General features: G+C 40.6%; 1 protein-coding gene across 12 annotated transcripts in view; it reads right to left on the reverse strand.

Moving 5' to 3' along the window:
• Window positions 1-22,178, reverse strand: part of TRIM2 (tripartite motif containing 2) — a 122,619-nt gene that overhangs the window by 27,076 nt on the left and 73,365 nt on the right. For 7 of the 12 annotated variants that reach the window (XM_074822999.1, XM_074822995.1, XM_074822998.1 and 4 more), the window contains 5 exons: window positions 13,401-13,582; window positions 11,052-11,289; window positions 4,687-4,838; window positions 3,830-4,010; window positions 17-740 (listed from right to left, as the gene is read on the reverse strand). In XM_074822999.1, the coding sequence (XP_074679100.1) occupies window positions 17-740; window positions 3,830-4,010; window positions 4,687-4,838; window positions 11,052-11,289; window positions 13,401-13,534 (1,429 nt within the window). In that variant the 5' untranslated portion in view covers window positions 13,535-13,582. Of the gene's footprint in view, window positions 1-16; window positions 741-3,829; window positions 4,011-4,686; window positions 4,839-11,051; window positions 11,290-13,400; window positions 13,583-18,132; window positions 18,488-22,178 lie in introns of those variants that run through there. The other 5 variants (XM_074823002.1, XM_074822991.1, XM_074823000.1 and 2 more) reach the window with 3 other exon arrangements.

Raw genomic sequence — 22,178 nt, forward strand, 5'->3', positions numbered from 1 at the left:
CAGACAAGTCACCTACCTACTCTGAAGATCAAATCATCTTCAATGGGATTCTCTTTTCTTTTGCCAGTACTGTACATGCTTGCAGGTCTTTTCACAGCTTTCTGCTTCACATGACCACTGCCAGGAGATTTAACACGCCTCTTAACCCCTTCAGTGGTAGGGGACACATCTGCTGATCTGACCACTTTAAGTTTGAATGGGCTGCCCTTGATATGTTGATCATAAAGTCTCAGTGATAAAGTGAAATCCCCTTCTTTCTGAACAGTATACAAAAATTCATAAGTGCCATTTTTGTTGTCAAGTATTTCTCCATCTGCTACACTCCCATCAGGTGTGCTCAGTTCAGCAGTGAGGTAAGCGTTTCCAGATTTACAGAGCTCCCCATCTTTGTCCTTAGTTGTGATGGTAACAGACATGGGCTGTCCGATCACTGTCTGCCTCAGTCCCTCACCTGTGGCAACTGTTTCAGAGGCAACAGCATTGGTGGTTAAAATAGTACCCAGATTGTGAATGGATTTCTTCAGGCCTTCTGTTTCCACTATGAAGTCCAACTGATCATTTTCACGGGGCTGCAATGGGAAGTCCCGCTCAGCCAGTTCATTCAGCTTGTCACTCATTTGCTTCTTCACCAGCAGAACTTCAGTTTCAGTGCCGTGGTTGAGGGCTTGCGCTGTAAAGTTGCTGCAACTTTTAATGCTTTCTTGTCCTTCAAGTAAAGTATCCAGCTGTGTCTGGAGGACCTGCGTGCATTATCAAACACCAGATTAGCATCATGTTACAAGAACTATCCTAGCAAGATGTAGCATGCTTTATATTTGAAGGCCTTTGTAGAAACCCAATTTATGGTGCTTTATTTTAGAGTTCATTTTAAAGTGTCATTTTAGAAAAAGTACCACACTGATCCCCTACATGTTCTTGAAGTATCATGCTGCAACACAAAAAATGTACCCTGTTTTGGGTCTTCAAGACTTCACAGATCCACTGTCACACTAGACTGAATTATTGCCCCACCTGTCTGTCTTGACTTTTATTTTTTTAAAAAAAGAAAAAAGTAGAAGCTTGAACCCTGCTCCATCTAACTCTCAGCAGTCACAGTTAATGAGGTAGTTTCCAGGAACTGATCTGTGTGCACAGAGATAGAGATGTTTTGGAGTCATCAGTCCCATTAATAAGGGAAGCTGCAAGAAACAAACTATTTCTTCAGAGATAAGGGAAACCTTGGGCTACTCCTCTATGGAGACAGACAAGAAGGCACTCTCAAGATCTGTACATCCATCCTAAGGAAAAGTGTGATTCCTAATTTAAATAAGTGAAGAAAGGGAGAGTCTCCCCAGAAGAAGCGGGTAAGTTGATTCCTCAGTTTCAGCAGGCAGGAAAGCAAAACATAAAGAATGGATTGTGGGTATTGGGAAAAGTTGAGCTGAGTAGTCTGAAATTTTGGTGGGCAGCAAGTAGCTACTCTATATTTAAGACTGAGAAAGAGCTTTTATTATAGACTTAGTTCTGGCCCTCAGTCTAAAATCCTTAAAACAGCATTGACCTCAAAATGGTTAGGTGTGGGACGGGAACAAGGCTAACACTTTTTTTAAACCAGTTTTGCAGTGAATTGGAAAAAGGATCCCTGAATTCCCTGAATTATAACAACCTAGCAGAGAAATTCATGACAGTCAGGAAAACCCAAACATTCCAGCTACCCCACAGACTCACCCCAACCCAAAGTACCTAGTCACACATGTGGTATGCTTTTCCTACAGAGAAGAAATAGGACATAGACATTACTGTGGATGAGAGAAGTTATTTTGTTGACAATCACTGTAAAGTAAATATTTTTGAAACATTTCAATTGATTTTAAAGTAAACTTAAAGTCTGGGTGTATTTATTTCTATGAGATACTCTTCCCTTGCTGAGACACACCACGTAATGACACTGCATTTTAAGGGCATTTTTCTTCTGAATTTTACAAAGGTATCTGCTTTTCACCCATAGGAGAAAAGCCAGGCTTATATGGGTAAGAGATAACCACACAGAATCTTTTGCAAGCAAAACAGAATGAACAAATTTCAGGACTACACTGAATTTTCAATTTATCCATTTTTCTAGGCATCTATAAACCTCTCAGGATTCAATAAAAGGCATTTCTAATCTGCCTGGTCTTTATTCCAGAACATAAGTAGTTAAACAGATAACATAGCTAATCAAGTCCCAGGATGACAAAACCCCATATTCTTGGGATAACAAACCACAAACTGAAGAGGAAGACAATTTGCAGCTACATTTTAAAACCATTATTTTCTCAATATAGTTTTATTTCATTGCAAAGATGGAAAATATTTAATCCTACCATAACTAATATTTAAAATGTGTTTAGAGTATTTTACACAGGGCATCTTTCAGTCCATTGGACAACTGAAACTGAATTGCCAACTTTCTTTTAGTAAAGCATAGCCCTTTTATTTTTTCATTTTTGCAAAGTACATAATCAAAATGATAGAATATTTGATCTTGAGTAAATTTGCAGGACTACTATTCATTCAAAAGGAAAATCCAATTCCAATCATTCTTTGTTATACAAACAGGGGAGATGTCTCTTACTGCTTATGTGTAGCTTTGTAAGAATTTCATTCTCTAGCACCCAAAATAGTTTTTAAACTATTGTAAATCCCTTTAAACAACAATAAGATAATTTAACATCCTGTGTGAACTTTGTACACACCCTGAGTATATTTGCTTGCTAAGAAAATAAGTTTTTGTGACATCTTGGATATCCATATCTTGGATATGGGATCGAAGTCCAAATTTTTGATGCTAAAAGCTCCTCAACTGCTACTTAGCTCTGGAGATGACTAAATGCTGTGCCCCAAGGGTTTTGGGCTCTCTGTGTTCCTGAAAGTACACATCTTGTGCACATGTTAGAATTCCTCCATTTTCACAGCCCCAGCAGTTCAATACCTTCCTAATGATCAAGCCTGTTCCAGATCCAGGAATGCAGCATTCCTCTGCTTCAGACATCTGGAGATGCTTAAACTGCTCAGTAATCACACAGAATGCCCAAAGATGCCGGTATTATCAGGCACTCTTGAAACTCCAGTTGTTGATGCTACTTTCTTTTAAAGGCTACTTTGAGGGAAGAGATCTTTCTTTTACATAAAACAGACAACTGATGCCCAGGAAGACAAGGACTAAATTCTTCCATTTGCCTGATTTAGACTTACTAATCCTCAACAAAAACCCTGCCCTCCAGGCCACAGGCTTCTCTTTGTAAAAGGGCAGATTTCTATTTTCTTCCTCTGAAGTTTAGTCTGCAATACAGGGGGAAAAATGCAAGATTCAATCATCCAGATAGGAAGTGAGATGTCCCTCCAGTATTTATGTGTTCCAACTAGTGACATCTAACATGAAATATGTTACCAGGCATTTGAAAGGAAAACAGTGCTTTAAAGCAAAATAAGAAGATGCTTTGCTCAGTTCTTCAGGAGAAATTGTTTGGTCTGTATCTTCATGGGGGGTTCACAGGATTGCAGCCCAAGGATTTCAGACTTTGCTTTGGTACTCTTTTATTGTCATCTGCACATCAGCATGCTGGCTTTAAGCAGATACCCACTTAGCATGTTGGCCACTTCAGATCCTCACACACCATGCACAAAGGGCTACCTGCCTGTACAGGGTCTAGATTCCATTTATAAGGCTGGACACCCACAAGCAAGGATCTGCAGCACTTGATTTCAGAAAACAAAGTTCTCCTCTGGATCTCAGACACAATTTGCATCATTTGTAAAAACTGGCTGATTAAATTAATAGCTTTTCATTGAAACAAAACATGCATCTTACTTTGTGTTTAAGGCCGTAATTCACTTCCAGTTCCATAAGCAGCACACTCTTTCGCACATTTAAAGTCTTCTGGAGTTCATCAAAAGTGGAATGAATGTCATCTACAATGCTAGCCTTTTGGTTGGTTAACTGGTGTATGATTTCAGATATAAAATGAAGTGCTGAGTCGATCTCTGGAAGCCTGAGGGAGGGATTAAATTACAAAGATTGCTGTTTTAAAAGTCATTAAACATTGGCCCTTGCCCTGATATCTTTTGATGAAACAATCTCATCAGCAGGCTGTCTTTAAACTCGGTCATTTCCCAGAAGTAAATTCATTCCTTTTATAACCACATAGGGATTTGGGTCTCATAAAATAAGGTTAAGCCAGGGCTTTTCCTTGTGGATATCAGTTAGACTTCAGGCATTTCCAACAAGGAGGCCTTGGATCCTCTGTCCTTTATGCAAATGTATCTGCTCAGGAATATAACTAGATCTACCCCACTTTTTCTTTTTTTTTAAGCCTTTCTGCCACCATGGTGTTTGTACTAGTCTTTTAAGCACCCAGTATTATTTATTTATCATTAAATTCATGACTGGCTAGTACTTTTCTCCTTAATATTTTATGTCCCTTCTTTGGAGGACACTTGCATTTCTAATGGCCTCTGTTTTGTGAAAGACAGACAGGAATCTTGCTTTTTTCTCTAATCCCTCGGTGCATTATACTCAATGGATTTTCTTCTCCTTATGCTAGCCTCACTATCCCTGTTTTCTAGGTAAAGGTCCATGGCACCGGCACATTAAAACATCTACCCAAGGTAACAGAGGAAGGCAGTGGTAGAACTGAAAACAGAAAATAATCAGTGGAGTCTCCATACCTTTTGTTGACAGCATCCAACTGGACTTGGAGGGAAGCCTTGTGTTGCTCCACCACATCCTTGAGTGGAACCGTGGGATGCTCTGCATGTTCTCCCTCTGTACACTCCCGGCACATGGCTGTCTCGCAGGACTGGCAGTAAAATTCCATCACCTAGAAAAGTGCACAAGTCTAAATTCAAACATGACAGCAGTAACATCACTCAAAGCACATCTTACTGGGTCTTGCACTCATGTTATTATCCAAGCTCTAAGACAAAGTTTCTGCTTTCTCAGACACCAGTAATTTACTGCGTAAAAGATGGCTGTTATTCTTACATATTTCATATCAAAATGCTGATTTAAATGCATTTTATTCTATCAGAAAGTGTCAGAATGCCAGCCGGTGTAACAGAATGCTGGATTTCAAGATTGGCCCTAATAGCATCTTTATACTATGTAATAGTAAGTTTTGGTGTCTCTTTCAAGTACTCTGTGAAACAACTCAAAAAACCAAGGCATTCAAGTCCCCTCACTAACTCGATCCTTAGTCTCCCCAGATGGTCTGCCAAAGTGTAAACTTAGACTGTTTTTCCTAACAGGGCCACCTGCGGAACATGAACTTGAGGGAGCTCACCAAAGAGCCTGTTTATTTGATAGAGAAAAGCACCCTAAATGAACCAACGTGCTGCAGGGAAAAATCTCCATATCCCATTACTAATCCCTTAAAACCATCAGAACCTCATATCTGAGATTATAAGAGTGCTGATCTCCACTTGAAAGAGGAGGAGATTGTTTCAACCTGTTATATACCCAGTAAGATGCTGTCTGGAGATAAAAAATTATCTTTACATGTAATAAACAACCCAAATTCTGAATATATTCATGAAGGGAAAGAAACAAAAAAGTGCTGTGGCCAAAATCACACGTTAGTCAAAATAATGCACATATATGCAAATTCAGCATGAGACTTTCTTTTACAGCTAGGAAGTCCTTGAGCACAAAGCATTTTAGGCTTATTAAAAGTATATAAGGAAGCTCATAGTTTATGCTTCAAAGCAAGACATTGGCAGCTCTCTTGCATTCAGAACATATCATCAGAACCTTGAATAACTCGGCTGATGCTTCTGGCGCTGAGACCTCTCGCACAAAGACGATTGTGCCGGAGATGTTGGTTGATGACAAGATGGTTGTATAGAACCAGCTGTTTTCAGGTGAGCAGAGGGACCTGTAACAGCACTGTGCAAAATAGCTGGCTGCTCCAACATGTCTTGAGAATTAGGAGGGAGAAGTAAGAACCATGATTTGCATGTGACTATTAGCATTAATAGGGATCTTCCTTTGATAAGCTCCTTTCCGTCTTATTCCCATTCTTCCCTCTTATCTCAACTCACAAGATACAGGATTCACATGCGATGAGGGTTTAGTCATTTGTTGGCCATCCATGTAAGCCACTTCAGAGAAAATTTAAAGCTGCTCCAAATAAACTGTGAAAGATCAAATATATCAGCAAGGGAAAAAAAAAAAAGTAGACCTTCTAAACAACTACAACCCCCATCAACACCACTCCAGTCACTGTGAATTTAGCAGTCTCACGGTAGTAGATCCTCTGAGGTCTGACAGTTACTTTGGTAGGGACTAAGATGTGATGCATTCTTACAGTACATAGAGGAAATGAGTTTAACAGAGTTTAGGATTTAAATTCTTTTCAAATGCTTCAAAAATTTGCAACCAGAAACAACCAAAATGAGCAATATTTTATTAGGAAACTCTTAAATCTTTTTATATGGTAAAAAAATTTAATTTCTTTTGAGTGTCAAAAGTTCATCTTTCTGCCTCTTCATAATTTAATGCTTACGTTCAAGATATTTTAACAAGCCCTTTACTTATTCAATATTTTTATCTTTGGATACAATGATTAGAATAATTTTTCTGTTTCCTATTGAACACCTCATAATAAACCTCATTATATTTGCAGCAAAATATGTAAGAAAGAAAGCATCTCACTGGCATATTAAAGTTTAGCCTAATCAACTTTCTCTATTGAAGCACCAGAGAAGCACATAAGCTAGAATGACAATAGCAAGCAGACCACAAAGACCTAATGTGTATGTCTGCGTAGAAATCATCTTCTTTGCCTCAGTCAAATTCAAAATGTTTTGAGTGAAGCACCTTTCATTTCCCACCAAAATCTTTGGATTGTGCCATAGCTGAAGGAGAAAGAAAACCTGGTATTAATATGATTCAGGCTTCAAGTGCCTAGATAAGCTGATTTCCTAAGATTTTGTCTAGCATTTCTTAATCAGGTAAGATTAATTTCTAACTACAGATAGACATGTATTACTGGCTTTTCCTCTCTCCCCTCTATGCCCAACATGAGCATCTCATTTTGTGACATTCCCAGAAAGCTTTTCATAACAGGTTTGCTTTACATTACAGCTGATGGGAGTGTTCTCGTTGACTTCCATGGAAATAGAGCTGAAGCCAGTGTTGGATGCCATAGTATATCCTGCCCAAGAGCTGTCTTCAATTTGGAAAAAACAAGGGTTAAAAGGTATATTATGAAGTCACTTCATCAGAATATCAAGGATAGGTGCGTTTTTATTTTTCTAAGAGAAGCATACAGGCAGTAACCAACACCTGCACAAGTTCAGGAAATGTTTTTCTAGACAAGATCTTACATACCTGTCAAGTTGCCAAGCTATTGTGTGATCTTTTGAGAAAAAGCTAGTCAGAGATAAGGCATACTCTCTTGTTACAAGCATTTAATTTAATACATTCTATAGGCAGAAAATACACTGCATCTGTAAAAGCATGGATCCTAGACTCTGGGCTGGCTTTCAGTTCAAATTCAAATGAAACCCAAGCATGGACTTTTCAGGATGGGTGACTGCAAAGAGGCTACACCACTCACTACATATTATGAAGTAATGGACGTACAATTTCACATCCTTCCCTATCTTGGCTGTTGTAGTTGGTCCCTAAATGGTTTTAAACCAACGTTTCCAAACCAGGATGCTTATCATAGAATCAATCATAGAATGATTTGAGTTGAAAGGGACCTTAAAGATCATCTAGCTCTAACTCCCCTGCCATGGACAGGGACACCTTCCACTAGACCAGGTTGCTCAAAGCCCCGTCCAACCTGGCCTTGAACACTTCCAGGGAGGGGGCAGCCACAGGTTCTCCAGACTACCTGTTCCAGTGCCTCGCCACCATCACAGTAAAGAATTTCTTCCCATATCTAATCTAAATCTACCCTCTTTCCGTTTAAAACCGTTACCCCTCATCCTATCCCTACACTCCCTGAAAAAGAGTCAATCCCCATCTTTCCTGTAGGTGCCCTTTAAGTACTGGAAGGCCCCTATAAGGTCTCCCCAGAGCCTTCTCTTCTCCAGGCTGAACAACCTCAGTTCTCTCAGCCTTTCTTCATGGGAGAGGTGTTCCAGCCCCCTCATCATTATTGCGGCCCTCCTCTGGACCTGCTCCAACAGGTCCATGTCCATCTTGTACTGAGGACCCCAGAGCTGGACACAGCACTGCAAGTGGGGTCTCACGAGAGCAGAGTAGAGGGGGAGAATCCTCTCGCTTGACCTGCTGGCCACACTTCTCTTGATGCAGCCCAGGATACTGTTGGCTTTCTGGGCTGTGAGTGCACATTGCTGGCTCATGGTCAGTTTTCCATCCACTAATAAATACCCTTGAGTCCTTCTCTGCAGGGCTGCTCTCAATCCACTCATTGCCCAGCCTGTATTTGTGCTTGGGATTGCCCTGACCCATGTGCAGGACCTTGCACTTGGCCTTGTTGAACTTCATGAGGTTTGCATGGCCCACCTCTTCAGCCTGTCCAGGTCCCTCTGGATATCCTTAAATCCAACAAGAGCTGCAGGTGTTTAGAGGCTGAGAATAAAGCCAATTTTACTTTAATGTGTAGATAGAAGATAAGAATCTTCTGTTAGGTTCAAAAGTTCCATAACATATGTGCCCTATTACCCCAATTTAACAAGAACATATATTTGTGCTCTGTGTTGGAGGGATATGAGGAAACATTTGTTTATAGTTCAAGCACAGGAAAACATCTCTCATGTTAAGTTACTACAAGCTAAGTTTCATTTTTCATGAGAACACACACAACAAAGATGTCACAACAGAGAATGAGAGGATGTGCACAGAAGGAATAGGATGCACACACGTATGGAAATTATGAGTGGTGGGAATAAGAGATCAACTGGAAAGGAAAGTACCTAATCTACGTGGCCTGAGGAAGGCCAAGTTACAAGCAGACAGGCAAGCCAATGAGAAAGTATCTGCGCATCAGTTTCTATCCAATCTTAATCAGAGAGGTTTAAATCCAGCATGGCTGGAGAGATTGAAAAAACTTGTTTAAACAGAAACTTATTTCCAAGCTAATAAAAGAAGATCTGGTAATATTTAGATGAAATATACTTGATGCAAATTTTTCCCTTAATAGTAAAAATACAATGGGTCTGACCCTACCCCAAGCAGTATGTAAAAATTAATGGAGAGAGGATTCAATGCAGAATGACTGCTGGTCCTGTGAAGGCATTCCCCTCCAGCAACCACCTCAATCCTCTCTCACTCCCTGAAGCCCCAGCAAAGCTGCTAGCAGCCAGGCACTTGCCACACAGTGCCCTCGTGCTGTGTACCCATGAAGCCAGCAAAAACCCATTTCCTGAGACAGGCCTAAGATGCCCAGCACCCTGCCCTGTGCACCCTGCCCTTCAGCCAGACCCACCTGGCCAGCCTCAGGCAGCTCTCCCCAAAGCTTATCTCAGTTCCTCCCATCGCAAGGACTAATGTGTGCACTTTAGTTTTTAATTTCCTAGCTCACAAAGCTTTAAATTGGAGTCATCCTCAGCCTGTCCCCAACCCTCCCAGATACTTATGAAGCAAGATATTCCCATCACACACTACTCAGCATCCCAAAAGGCACACTATGTTTTGAGGCAAACCAAGTAAATTTGTTTTAGAGGACTTACAAACCTACCTTTCCCTACAAAGGAGTTCTCAGAGAGGTCTAGGGTATTTTTAACTGTAGGCAAACCAGTTTTTTCTAAGCACACCCAAAGAATCATCAGCTGGTAATATAAAATGCAAAACAAGTAACAACTTCATTTTTACTTTTTTTCTGCATTTCATAATCAAATGGCTCCTATCACAACTGCTGTATCAGAAAAGAACTATGATTCATTTTAAGGAGAGTCAATACAATGCAGATAAAAAATAGAAATGTATTAATCAGTAACCACTATGCACACAGAAGTACAGTACACATTAAAAAAAGTTACACCAGTTATTCATTAATCAGAGTGTACAGCAAATCAGTTGTAGCTAATTCCAGCAGGTCAGTAAAGGACAAGGAACTGAGTGATTCCTCTGTAAGAGTAATCACTACCTATCAGCTGAATCGTTCCTATACAACTAGTATACCTAAATTGAATATCAAATAAAACTTTCCCAGAAAGTTGTCTTAAAATACTGGCACATATTTCTTGGCTTGCATAGAAGCACACCATTCAGTTTACAAGACAGCGTCACTCAGCTTTGCAGTGTGGCCTAATTACATGTTTGCATAAGCTTGGCTGGGAAACAGGAGCTCATAGGCCTACCATGAAGCCATACAGGTTAACACTGAAAATTGTGAAGTAAGCAGAGTTACAGCCATTCTTGTAATAATCCAGGGATACTTACTCAGTTGGGGGTACTTGCCAGTGAATACACTGATATGATTTGAGGGTTTATGTGGGGTGATGCTGGGCAAAAAAAAGTAGGTGGGAGAAAAAAACAAAGCAGCCTCCAAGGACTGATACATGAGATGCACAAAACACTGCAGAATAAAAAGCAGCTCTCTGTTTCTAGCCTGTGCTGACCCAAAGCATCCTGAGCTAGGACACCCTTTTACTTGGCTCCATGTTAATATGCCCACACAGCTTTTGGTACTGCCTTAGTGTACAGGTCAGTTAAGCTTATAAGGTCCCTGATGTATACTGCCTAAACAAGCCCACATGTTCCCACAGCAACAGTTGAGTCTACAAGTAAGAGAGCCATGGAAACCCATCCCAAAGAGGCAAAGGCACAAGGTTCAGCACTTGCAGGACAACAATTTTGACCAAATGTGCTAAAAGACAGTATCATCCAAGATGATTCGTAAAATGAAGTAATATCCTGACTACTTTAGGATGCTCCACTAAGAGCATTTGAGTTAATTTAAAGAATCACTTGTCTTTTGTTGACATATTGTAAAATCAAAGAACTAGTGTGATTCCAGTTCCCCCACTATCTTTTTAGAACAAAATATCCATGACAAACCAGACCAGTCAGTACATTATCAGTACCTGTACATATCACAGGAGTTCATCTCACTTACATTTCCATCATGATTGGGGCAGGAGAGCGGTTTGCCCGCAGCAACAGCGGTGACAGTCTCCAAGATGGAGGACTCTTCAATGCTGCTGTCTGGCGTTCGTTGCAGGACATCCATCAGGTTGGTGATAAAGAAGTTGTTCTGGAGTGCAGAAACCCCTTTCTCTGGCAGAATGGAGGTCTGGCGGCACACGGGGCAAGAAAGGGTTAAGCTATGGGCTGGAATGTAATTCTGTAAGCACCTATGGGGAAGGGAGGTGGAAGGGGAGAAAGAGAGGCAAAGTATCATCAAAGAGGAAAATAACTCCCTTCAGTTTACGAACTGGTTTGAAATAGTGCTACCCCTACTTATTCAAGGAAAGGTACATCACCAGACTTCAGAAGTGGTTATGGGGATTTTTTTTTCCCATTAACTCTTTTTTCCTCTGTCACATGAAAAAAGATTCAATAAGATGACATCATTATAAGAATTATGTGCCTTTCTTTGAGATATTTGTGCAGCGTGGATCCATGCTTCCAGACATCTACTGCATCCTGCTCACAGGATAGTAAAAATTATAAACTATCAGATAAAGTTTGACAGACTTGAAGTTATTGCATGAAGTATTCGAGCCTGTGTCTTTAACTGACTAACCGGTGGTTGACCCTTGTCTTTCCAATAGAATCTCCTTTATTAACTTGTATTTGTGGGTTTAGTGTTTCAGAGCTAAAACCTAGTCCCAATGAAACCAATGGAAATTTTTCCATTTATTTCAATTAGGAAAGTTATTTGGCAGTTAGCCAGAATCAACAGAGCTCTCTTTACTACACGGAGAAGCACGTCCTAGGTTATCACAGTTTATGTTAACGGGAGTTTTGGAGATTTTTGTTTGTTTGTGTTTGACTTGGGGGTGTGGGGTGGGTTTTTTTTAGGAAGACTGAATTTCACAGAATATAAATCTGACTCAAAAGTTCTGTGATCGACAGAACGCAGCAGACTGACCTAGGTGTCTGTGCCACTTTTGGCCTTGAAAATCAAGTTAACAGCTGCTGGGCATGCAACATCCAACCACAACTGGCAATTCAGTATAGTCACATAAGCACAGGAAGCTTTGCAGAATGCAGTTCTTAAGGGAAGCAGTGCTACACCAAATTTCTCCTGAGACGCCAAGAAAGTGTGACCTCGCACTGCTACACAGGTCTTATCCAATTCCAAGAGCTTTGCTTGCACCACTCTTCAACCTCCCTTGGCAGCTCTCCTCCTGACCCCCCAGTAAGGGCTCTGTGAAAGGAAAGCTTAGGCTTTGCCCATCAGGAGTACACTGGAAGAGTTCTTCCAACCCCTCTCCATAACCAGATCAGCGTAAGAGGATTACAGTGAAAATCAGAAGCTGGGCTTAGGATTTACACATGAACAGAAGTTAAGCAATTTAAGACATGGTGCTGAAAATCTTGACTTCACTGACTTCAGTGAGAGTTTCACTGCTGACTTGTGTAAAGTCAGGGTTTCCTATTCTTCCACAAAAGACCAGTTCATCTGACACACTCAGAGATGCACAATTTTTCTTGTTCCCTGTGCAAAATTAGATATGCACACCACAATTCTAAGAGGTGAAAATCTCCTGAACTAAATGTTTGCACAAAATATCATTTATTAAAATTCCTTTCAGTATATAATCGAAAGAGTGGCATCCCATCATCAGATAAAGAACTCTAACCAATAATTCTTCAGCTGACTTTTCTGCAAATGCTGTATTTTCTCCACCATTTGATGGATAATATAACATTAAAGTATTACTATGTATATTCAATTCATTCAGCTGAATACAGTAGAAGGCAGGTTGCTGTTTTATCAGATCTCTTTTCAGACAGTTTTTCCACTTCAGTCAACCAAGCTGCAGAATAATGAAGACATTTAATCACAGGTTATTAATAATGTATATATCATGTCGAACCTTTGGACATTAAAGGATGGGATAATTATTTCTCTGCTTAGTAAATCAACAAAGAAAGGTTTTTATTGTTTCTAATTATAGGCTAATCAGTATAAATTTGAGGCCATTAATTTGAGGTCCAAATTCTGACCGCCATCACCTTTCACATTGTGGTAACTGTATTCATTAGTTTAATTGGATTTACTTTTTATTTACTCTTGCATAAAGGGAATGTATTCTAAATAACGCTCTGCTGTCTCTTCCTCCTGCCTGCCACAAATAACAGTGTTTTTCTACATCCCTGCCTCGCCAGCCTTCCCAGACTTTATCATGGCTTAACATGACCTTTACAAGTAAAGTCCCTGTCCACTAAAGGATGTATTGTTCTGTGCTTGTGGCACGACACAAATACTTAGTTACCAGCATGAGGAAGGACTTACCTCTCACAGAAAGTGTGCAGGCAGGGAAGTACTTTGGGGTTCTTGTAACGGTCCAGGCATATGCTGCAAATCAGAAACTGCTTGTCAATCTGACGGACCACAGGACTTGGGATGTTGGAGCCTTCACTGGCCATCCTAGACCACTGACATATGGGTCCTGTTCCCTTCTACCCTGCACACTGCTGAAGTGGGGTGGGGAAAAGAGGAAAGAAGAAAAATGGCTTATAAACTCCATGAAATAAGAAAATCAACAACTAAGTCATGTTTCATCCTTATGCAGGAATTCATATTTCCATACAAAACCAAAACAGTGAAGAATTAAGCCAATTCAATTAAGCCAAAATGGCTTATCACTGATGAGAGCCTGGGAAACAGCCAAGTCTACAACACCACACATAACACTGTCTGAGCAGGCATTCTGGAAAGGCATGTTGCCTATGGACTGAGAGTTACTGGGCTGTCTGGTTTTAAAGAAATCCCACGTAAAAAAAGTTCTTGTGCCAGTAAGTTCAGCAAGTGCTAACAAACACAGGATTTCTTATGTCTACAGTACCGCTGGCAAAATGCTTAAACTGGAACTGCAGCAGCTAGACAAATGGCTGCGTCACAGACAGAGTTTGAAAATGGTTCACCTAGCAATTTTCTCCCTTATCCGTGCTGGTACTGCCAAAGATGTGGTAGGTTTGGACTCCAGGAAGCCCCCAAGAAGTGACCTTCAGAACCAGCCAGCCCCTGTAAAGGCAGTGCTCAAATTCTGCATCAGCTACAGGGGTGAGGTAGATGAAGTGAAAATCCTCACAATAAAAGAGCAAAGAAGAGGCAACTGATAGCTGCTGAGAATCAGCAAAGGTAGGGTGAAGGACACATAAAGCGCATCCAAATAATAAATGAAAGAAAAATGGCATTCTAGGCAGAGAGAGTTGTAAGAATCATGTTTCTAGGACTGAAGACTCTTCATAACCCTAGCATATAAAGCATGAAATAAAAGGGTAAGAAAAAGGTCTACTGACTGACAGAATTAAAATCACAGATTAAAGGAAAGCCAGCAGGCTTGGAACACCTGTCCTGGAACACGGCACAGGAAAGAAAAACTTAGTTTCTTTTCAGCTGGAGGTACAGATTATAGCCAACAGAATTAATATGTGGAAAGAGAAGATGGGAGGAAAAAGAAGGAAGCAACCTCAGAGAAAAGTACACAGCCTGCTAAAATAGTTTCAGAAAACCTGACAAGCAGAGGCCCTGACAGGGTGACCCAGCAAGAACTCGTCTCCACCAGAGTTCCTAGCAGACTGGAGTGCTGGGAGGTTCGGGACCCCTTCCCTGGGGAACTGACCACAGCATCTCTGTCGCAGCACCGAGTTCTGCCAGTCCTCTTGCACCCACCACGAAACAGGGGCTCCCCTTCTGTGTCAGCAGCCAGCCCAGATGGGCTCCATCCTCCTGAGGTAGTGACTTCTTCCCTAAATATTTTCTACCCTAGTTCTTAGTCATCCATTTCAGACAATATGATGTGTGGCTTGAGGGCAGTTCAGGCTTTCCAAGACAGAACTAACAAGCCCTCTGCTTCAGTGCTGATCACGCTCATTCAAAGGTCAATTCCACAATGACTTGCATGACCTGCAGCATTTTATCAGCAGTGTTACATCAGATCATCCTCCTGTGATGAATGCACGGCACACTAATATGGGAGAGCTGAACTCATGTGGTTCCTCCTGTAGTTCACTTACTACATTGAGCAAGTGGCTATTTCTAGGATAATGACAGTGATTATGGATCATGCTGTACTGACTCCCCTGATAACAGGTTCCTGGGGAATCACCTACGTGCTAGCAAATAGCAGCATAAAGTTATTCACAATTAAAATACCCAACAGCAGTAACTGACATTTAATTCAATAGAAAACGCTTATGGCAGGCCCTTTTGTTTCCTTTTTTTCCAAGAACGGGGAATCTAAAAGGTTAAAAATTGTTATAATACTTGTAAAATACCATGTTGGTTCATGACCCAAAAATGCATGATTTCAGGATTGATCATTTGTTTCACTTTTTCACCTTTCCCCATAGTAAGATAAAATGTATTACATAAACAGAAATGAGTTTCACCTATTTAATGCCATAAATCACATACAATAAACCTTGTTGGAGGTCAGTTAGGAACCCATGTTACTTTTTAAAACCTTGACTTAAAAATGGCTTCACAAAACGGAGTAGAAAGACCAGACTATCAAATATGCATTAACATATTCATGCATTTGGCAGCATAACATGCAGAACTTCAGTGAGGTGTTTCAAAAGAAAATTCATTTTACCACTGATGCAGCTGTGTTTGCCTCCCACTCTCCCTACCCAAAAGTTAGGGGCAGGGACCCAAACAAAACAGGGAAGATAATCAGAAGCAGAAGGACTTCTTATCAAAAGCACAGTTTCCAAATTGGACACCGGTACATTATGAACAGTAGAATTTTTTCGTTATAGCCTAAGCACAGACTATTGAAAAAAAATTGTACTTAAGATATGAAAGACTATCTAGTGAATGCTGCCTGTCATTTAACAGAAGAAAGTTCTCTAGCAACCAGATATTTTCTGTAATTTCATCTTTCCACCATCAAGTACAGCTACACCAGCAAATAGTGTTTACACAAGGAAAACTACTGCTGCCTGAAAAATTTCATATTGATTTCATCTGATCTTCATCTTGGTCTTTTACATTCCCCCAATCTCACTGATTCTTAGAATTTCATACACAAAGCTCATGTCAGCCACTTTAATTTTCTAAAGTTCATGCTTCAAGCTTTGCCAGTGAAAGAAACCATTAACAGTTAAGAAATAAGTGCTTTTAATATTTGATGTTTTGTCTGGAACACAGCAGGCCATGATTGTCATTTATCCCCTGTGCTCACATAAACCAGGTTTAAAACATGCACCTGAAAATAGAATTTCATCAGTACATTTCAAGCTTCGGCCACTACCTGGTACAACAACTTCTTCCACAAGTGGTTAATTTAAAAAAAAAATTTGAGTATGGAATTTCCATGATTCTGCAGCTTCCCTGAGCCAACCCCACCTTTGATGCACTTTTGATGAATGTGATATAGCTACAAGAAGGATGATTTTGCCCATTGACTCAATGGAAGTACTGTACAATCAAAGACTATTTAAGGAAAAGCTGGAGATTTTAGATGATGCTTTTGAATTTCACCAAAGACAGTATTTATTATTATTATTTAGGGCAGTGCTCAGGGCAGTTCCTCAAAACAGCAATGTAAGTTTCAGATGTATCAGCAGTGGGAGATTTTGCAAACTAACACTATTTTTACAAGAAAAACATTCTTTTTTATAGTAGCATCTTCTGAGCTCAGAAACTGTCAGAGCTCTTTTCAGAGGTTCATTCTCTCTTCACAATCTAATAAAGAGCATCTGAAGCATGAGCCTTGAAAACAAGTCTGAGAATCACTTCTCCATATAGTTACACTTCATAATTTAAACATGCAAAGCCAAAGGTTTACGAAACATTGCACCAAACAAGACATGAACCCCCACCCATTTATCTATAAGAAGCACACACTGTAAACCCAGTTCAGGTTTGCTAAATAAAGTGCAGAAAAGGGTTCCGAGATATATACCCTTTGTCACCGCCTTGAGGCTCAAGGATTGTTATCTTTCCAGCCACCCCAAAATTAACATTGTTCTTTTTCCTTCTGCTTGGAGATACGACTATCAGTTTTGATTCAAAACACACTATACAGCAAAGAAAGGAGAAAACAATGGCTCTCTAAGCTAGTGGAAAGCCTTGCGCTGCTACGGTGCATGCCTTCAGGAACGAAAGTCAGGGTGCGGCCCCACCCATATGTAAAGAACTTCCTATGGCATTAGAAAAGGAAAAAAACAAATGTTAGGGTACAGCAAATAACAGTTCCAGAAGAGTTGTTTCAGATAAATAGAGCCACGTAATAGGAAAGTGCACCCTTTCTACAGGTATCTTCAAATGAGCTCTGGAATTCCTCAACAGTTATCGAATTCTCTATTAGTTTCCATGGCCTGCCTGAGAAAAAGACATTGGGAAAACTTAAAACTCTCTGTTCAGTTCCCAGGATTTATTCCTAAAAGAGCAAAATTCTCTGTTGGTGACACACTGCTATCACCGAACTCCACCCAGCCAGAGCTGCAACTAGCCTGAAAGTACAGCCTGAGGAGAACAAATTGCTTGCAGCTTGTTCATCCTCTTCTTATCAATGGTATTCACAACCCAGAGGGTCTATTCATATATTATGAATGAATAGGTTTCCAATGGCAACGTTTCCAAAGGAACGGTTAGGCCTCGAGAGCCGTAAGAAAGGGTGGGGAACCTCAATAATGTTGCTTCAAGGATCGTGGGAGCTGGGGTTTAAAAGTCCTTAAAACAGATATACCCCCTGTTCACAGTCTTTAGGAATAAAGAACAGATTCAAGCCATTTCTAGCAGCAGCCCCAAAAATTAGCCGATACAGAACTCACCAAGCAAATTAATAATCATAACCGTCACACACTTGTGTAAAAGGCTTGATAAGCTAAATTTGCATTCCTTTCTCTCCCACTCTTGCAATCAGCTTGGTGCCTTGTTTAAAACACAGCAACCCTCTTCATTCTTACAGCATGCAGAAGCATAATGAACGATCGGGGGCCAAAACAGAAGGAGTAACCCAGCAGCAGCCACCAGGAATAACACTGAGCAAACTTGAGCATTTCAGACCTACCCATCTTTGCAGAAAAATAGCTTAATCAGTGCAGTGCTGAGGATAAAATCCTTGCGGGGACGGAGCTGCAGTTCCGCAGTAATCCAAACGAACAAACCATCATCTGTTAATATTTCAAGCCTCACGCGTAAAACTGTTTAAGAATCCCTATCACAGCATAGTCATTATTAGATGCACAACAGATTTTGTGCTCTAAGGAATGACGCTCCATTCCACGAAGAGGACAGGTGGAAAGAAAAATGGAAGAATAAGAGGAGGCCCAGTGAAGTCGTCATGAATTTTTTTTTCCCCCGGGTCATTTACAAGTGGGAGACCCCTTCAGGATTCAAACCAATCAATCTTTATTTAGCACATCTTTTTCTCACTCAGCCTGTGTAGAAAGACTGCAGCAAATGGTGCAAGGGATTGTGGGATAGGGATGCAGCAGAGAGCTGCAACGAGATTCGCTGGGTTATTTTTTTTCCTCCCTACTCAGCAATCAGCTGTTTCGAGGCTCCGCGCAGGGCCATTGAATTTGGTCACCAGAATGTTATTACAGGATTAGCAGGCGGAGACAGCTACCACTGTGCATCTGGCATGTCAATGCAGCTAAGAAATACATATGCAAATATTACTCGTAAATCGGAAAAAGGATTTAAATCCGAAGAGGAGAGTAAATATTACGTAACATCCATTACAGGGACAGTCGCCGCAGATGAAACGAAAGCACTTTCGTTTATAAAGCAGATAAAGCTTAACACTTAATGATTCCACCCTGATTTTTCCAGGATTCAGGGTATTTCGTAGAACATAATTCTTCCCTGCTCCAACTTCCAGCAACAACAAAAGACCCCACAAACACTCTTTGTCTCTCCAGATGTTTAAAGCAGAAGCAAAGAACCTCTTCAGAAAGCTGTGCTACTGACACACAAACCAGCAGCACTTTCTTCTACAGAGCTGCGTATTTGACCTGACTCAGACTCAAGTATTTAAGGCAGCAATTAGTAAACTCATATTCAAGGAACTCGAGAATCAGAGCTAACAGTGTGTTCAACTTTTGTACAAACATTAATGCAAAGTTATATTTTCTTAGTTAATCTATTGTTTAAAAAAAAATTTAAAATCACAGATCAGTTCAGATTATACTAGGCTATTATTAAAGGAAATAAAAAGAGTTTTGGTGTCTGGTATTTTTTAGCTCTGCAGAGAAGGTTGTTAAAAAGATGCTTGTGAATACACAGACACTACTGAAGTAAAGCAACATAGAATTAGCTTTGTCTTCCAGTATAACAGCTGGTGGGTTTTGAAGACAAGGTAGTATTTGCATCTCTAAATACAGTGTATCTTTTCTTTTGAAAAAACAAATCATATGCAAGTATTTCAGCTAACTGAGGCTAACAAAGCTTCCCACAAATAAAAGGACACAAAGGTCCATTTGCATCAACAAGAAAAAATGTGGGGTTTAAATACTGTCTGTGCTACTCTGACTTAATTAGGACACATACAGTTATTTTAGAAGTTTAAAATGTCCTAAACTCTTTAAGCACATTTTCCAGAATATAGTATTTATTCCATTCTTGGACTGATGAGGTAAATAGTATTAATAATCACTTAGCATGACGGAAATGTAGTCTACATTCCTGTTAAAATATAGATTCTGCATATATAATTTACTTTTCACTTGGCAATCATTTAGCCAGATTGGTTTTATGCATCAGGCAGATCCAGCCTGGTTTCCCTGGGTAATGCCCATAGGGCGAAAGTATGTTGTAATCCAGTTTATAACCTGAAATGAAACATCAGGCAGCGTGTGTGCGTGTGTTAGGATTTTTGGTGCTTGTGCCAAAATACTGCTCCTCTGATTCCCTCAACATGCTGAACTCTGTCAAAGAAAGAGAACAAGATATGTTTCATTTTAGCTCCAACATTCAGCAGGTCAGGAGAAGCAGGCATCTGCACAGCAGGATTCACAATTTTAAATAGGTTTCAGGTATATTTTTGGAGGGGTGCTTTTTTTATGTTTGGTTGGAGATTTTTTTTTTGTTTTCTTTTTAAATTGTCTAAAAAACCCCCACTGCAAAGAGCAAGCAACACATTTCACTCCCACAAGAAGATTCAAGGCCTTTTGTTTCTGCTGCTGGAACAAAGACACACTTAAAACAAAAATCAAGAGCGAAAACTCAGGAGTTGCACCCCCAGAGCTGAGGTGGAAGACTCTCGGACAGAAGCATGCAGACACCACTTAGCTGCTTGCTTTTCCTTGCTCATTTCAAGCATCAAAATTTATGTACACTAAAACAGAATGACAAGTATTGCTCAAATTACTATTTCCATTTATGGTCAGTAGTAAGGACTACATACCCCTTGAATCAAATCGATCCTGTAACGTACCTCATGGCCAAAGGAAACTACAGGAGTCACAGCTGCAGCCACTCACAGGGATCTACACCTCCAAATGAGAGATTGCTTCAAAGTGCAGTTCTCTTATAACCATCTCTGAGAAGTTGCCTGCTGACAATGAACTGATAATTCTGCAAATAATCCTGCTTCTTCAACAAAAGTGTGGTGCTGTGGCAAGGAAAATGAGACAAAAATCATAGCATTTCCCTTGAGATTTTTGTTCTTACATGTTGAATGTTGATATGCGGGTTTCTTCTCCCCAGTGAAGAGGAAATGGGTTCATAGCTCAGTGAATGGTCTTGCACTTTACCCCCATAGCAGTTACTATCACCCTGTTTCAAACAGGTTTATTGTATGCGTATGTCTTTTGAGTTGGGAGATGGGAGTGGGGGTTGTTATTATGTGCTTGGTTTTGATTTTTTTTAAAAAAAAAAAAAAGAACAGGCTAGTTTCCCTCAGAAATTTGCTGCTGAATTATCTGAATCACTGCTGACTAGTAAAGTAAATTCTGGAGAAGAAAATACACAGCATATGCCACATTCATTGTGCCATGGAGAATGATCTAGCCCCTGTTATCATCCTCTGTAAATGTCATGTTTTTTGAATAATTTACTCTTTTCCCTGTTCCAAACACAACCTGAATACATATTCTTAGGGAGCCCATAAATAGTAAGCTACCAAAAAACCCCACAGCTAATTTACAGACCGTACATAAATATTGGTATATCCTTCCCTAATATTAAACGTCATCCAAACACTCCAGGTTAAGATTAATGGTCTGAACTGAAGCCTGTACTATAAATTGACTGAAGGGAGAGTAGTCTAACTCAGCCTGCTGTACAAAACAGATTTTAAGGTCAGCAGAAAAAAAAATTATTGGGTTAGCCCAAACTAAAAGGTCAGCTAATACAGTCCTGGCAATTAAAACTGACTGGAAAATAAGAGGTGGGAGAGACCAGAAATCAATTACCCAAAGCTGACATGCTGGGAATGAGGGCTAGTTTGGGAACACAAATATAGGAGAGGATAGGCTGTTACAACCGTCATCCAGCTCCACGTCCTTAATTTGACCCTGGCGCCAGGAAAGCAAGTGGGGTGAAACACAACCAAGCTCTGTCATTGTGGGACCATGCCCACACCAGGAATCAAGGGGCCTCAGTCATCCTCATGAGAGAGCGTCAGTGGAGGCACCTTTACCTTTCCCCATTGCAGCTGGGCACCCATGCAGACCCAGCAGCTCCCACAGAGCAAATGAATCTTCCAGCCCTTACTCCACATTCTCCAGTAGCCCAGGCTGAGGCTCATATGTGCTGGGAAGAGCCACAGCTTCCTCCTGCTGTGGGCTTGTAGCTAGAGGACACATCTGCCATGAAAGGAACTCTGCTAGGCCCTGGTTTCTCCCTACCAGCCATAGCCGGGAGCCACGATCACTCCTCCATCTTGTGATCCAGTGGAGCAGATGCTTTTCCCCGGAAGCCTGTAACCCAACACATGGCTTGTCAGAGCCTGGGAGGCAAAGAACTTGAAAGGTTTGCCTGGGATGTAATGCTGGAGACCTTCCCAGCCCCGCCAGCACCCATCCTCCTGTGCCTTTGCCACCTTATTCTAGTTCCTTCTACCTTCTGCTTATGCCTAGGTTAGCTTGCCAAGGTTGCAGCTTTTGAAGC

This window comes from Strix aluco, chromosome 4 (assembly GCF_031877795.1).
Source record: "Strix aluco isolate bStrAlu1 chromosome 4, bStrAlu1.hap1, whole genome shotgun sequence".
NCBI lineage: Eukaryota > Metazoa > Chordata > Aves > Strigiformes > Strigidae > Strix > Strix aluco.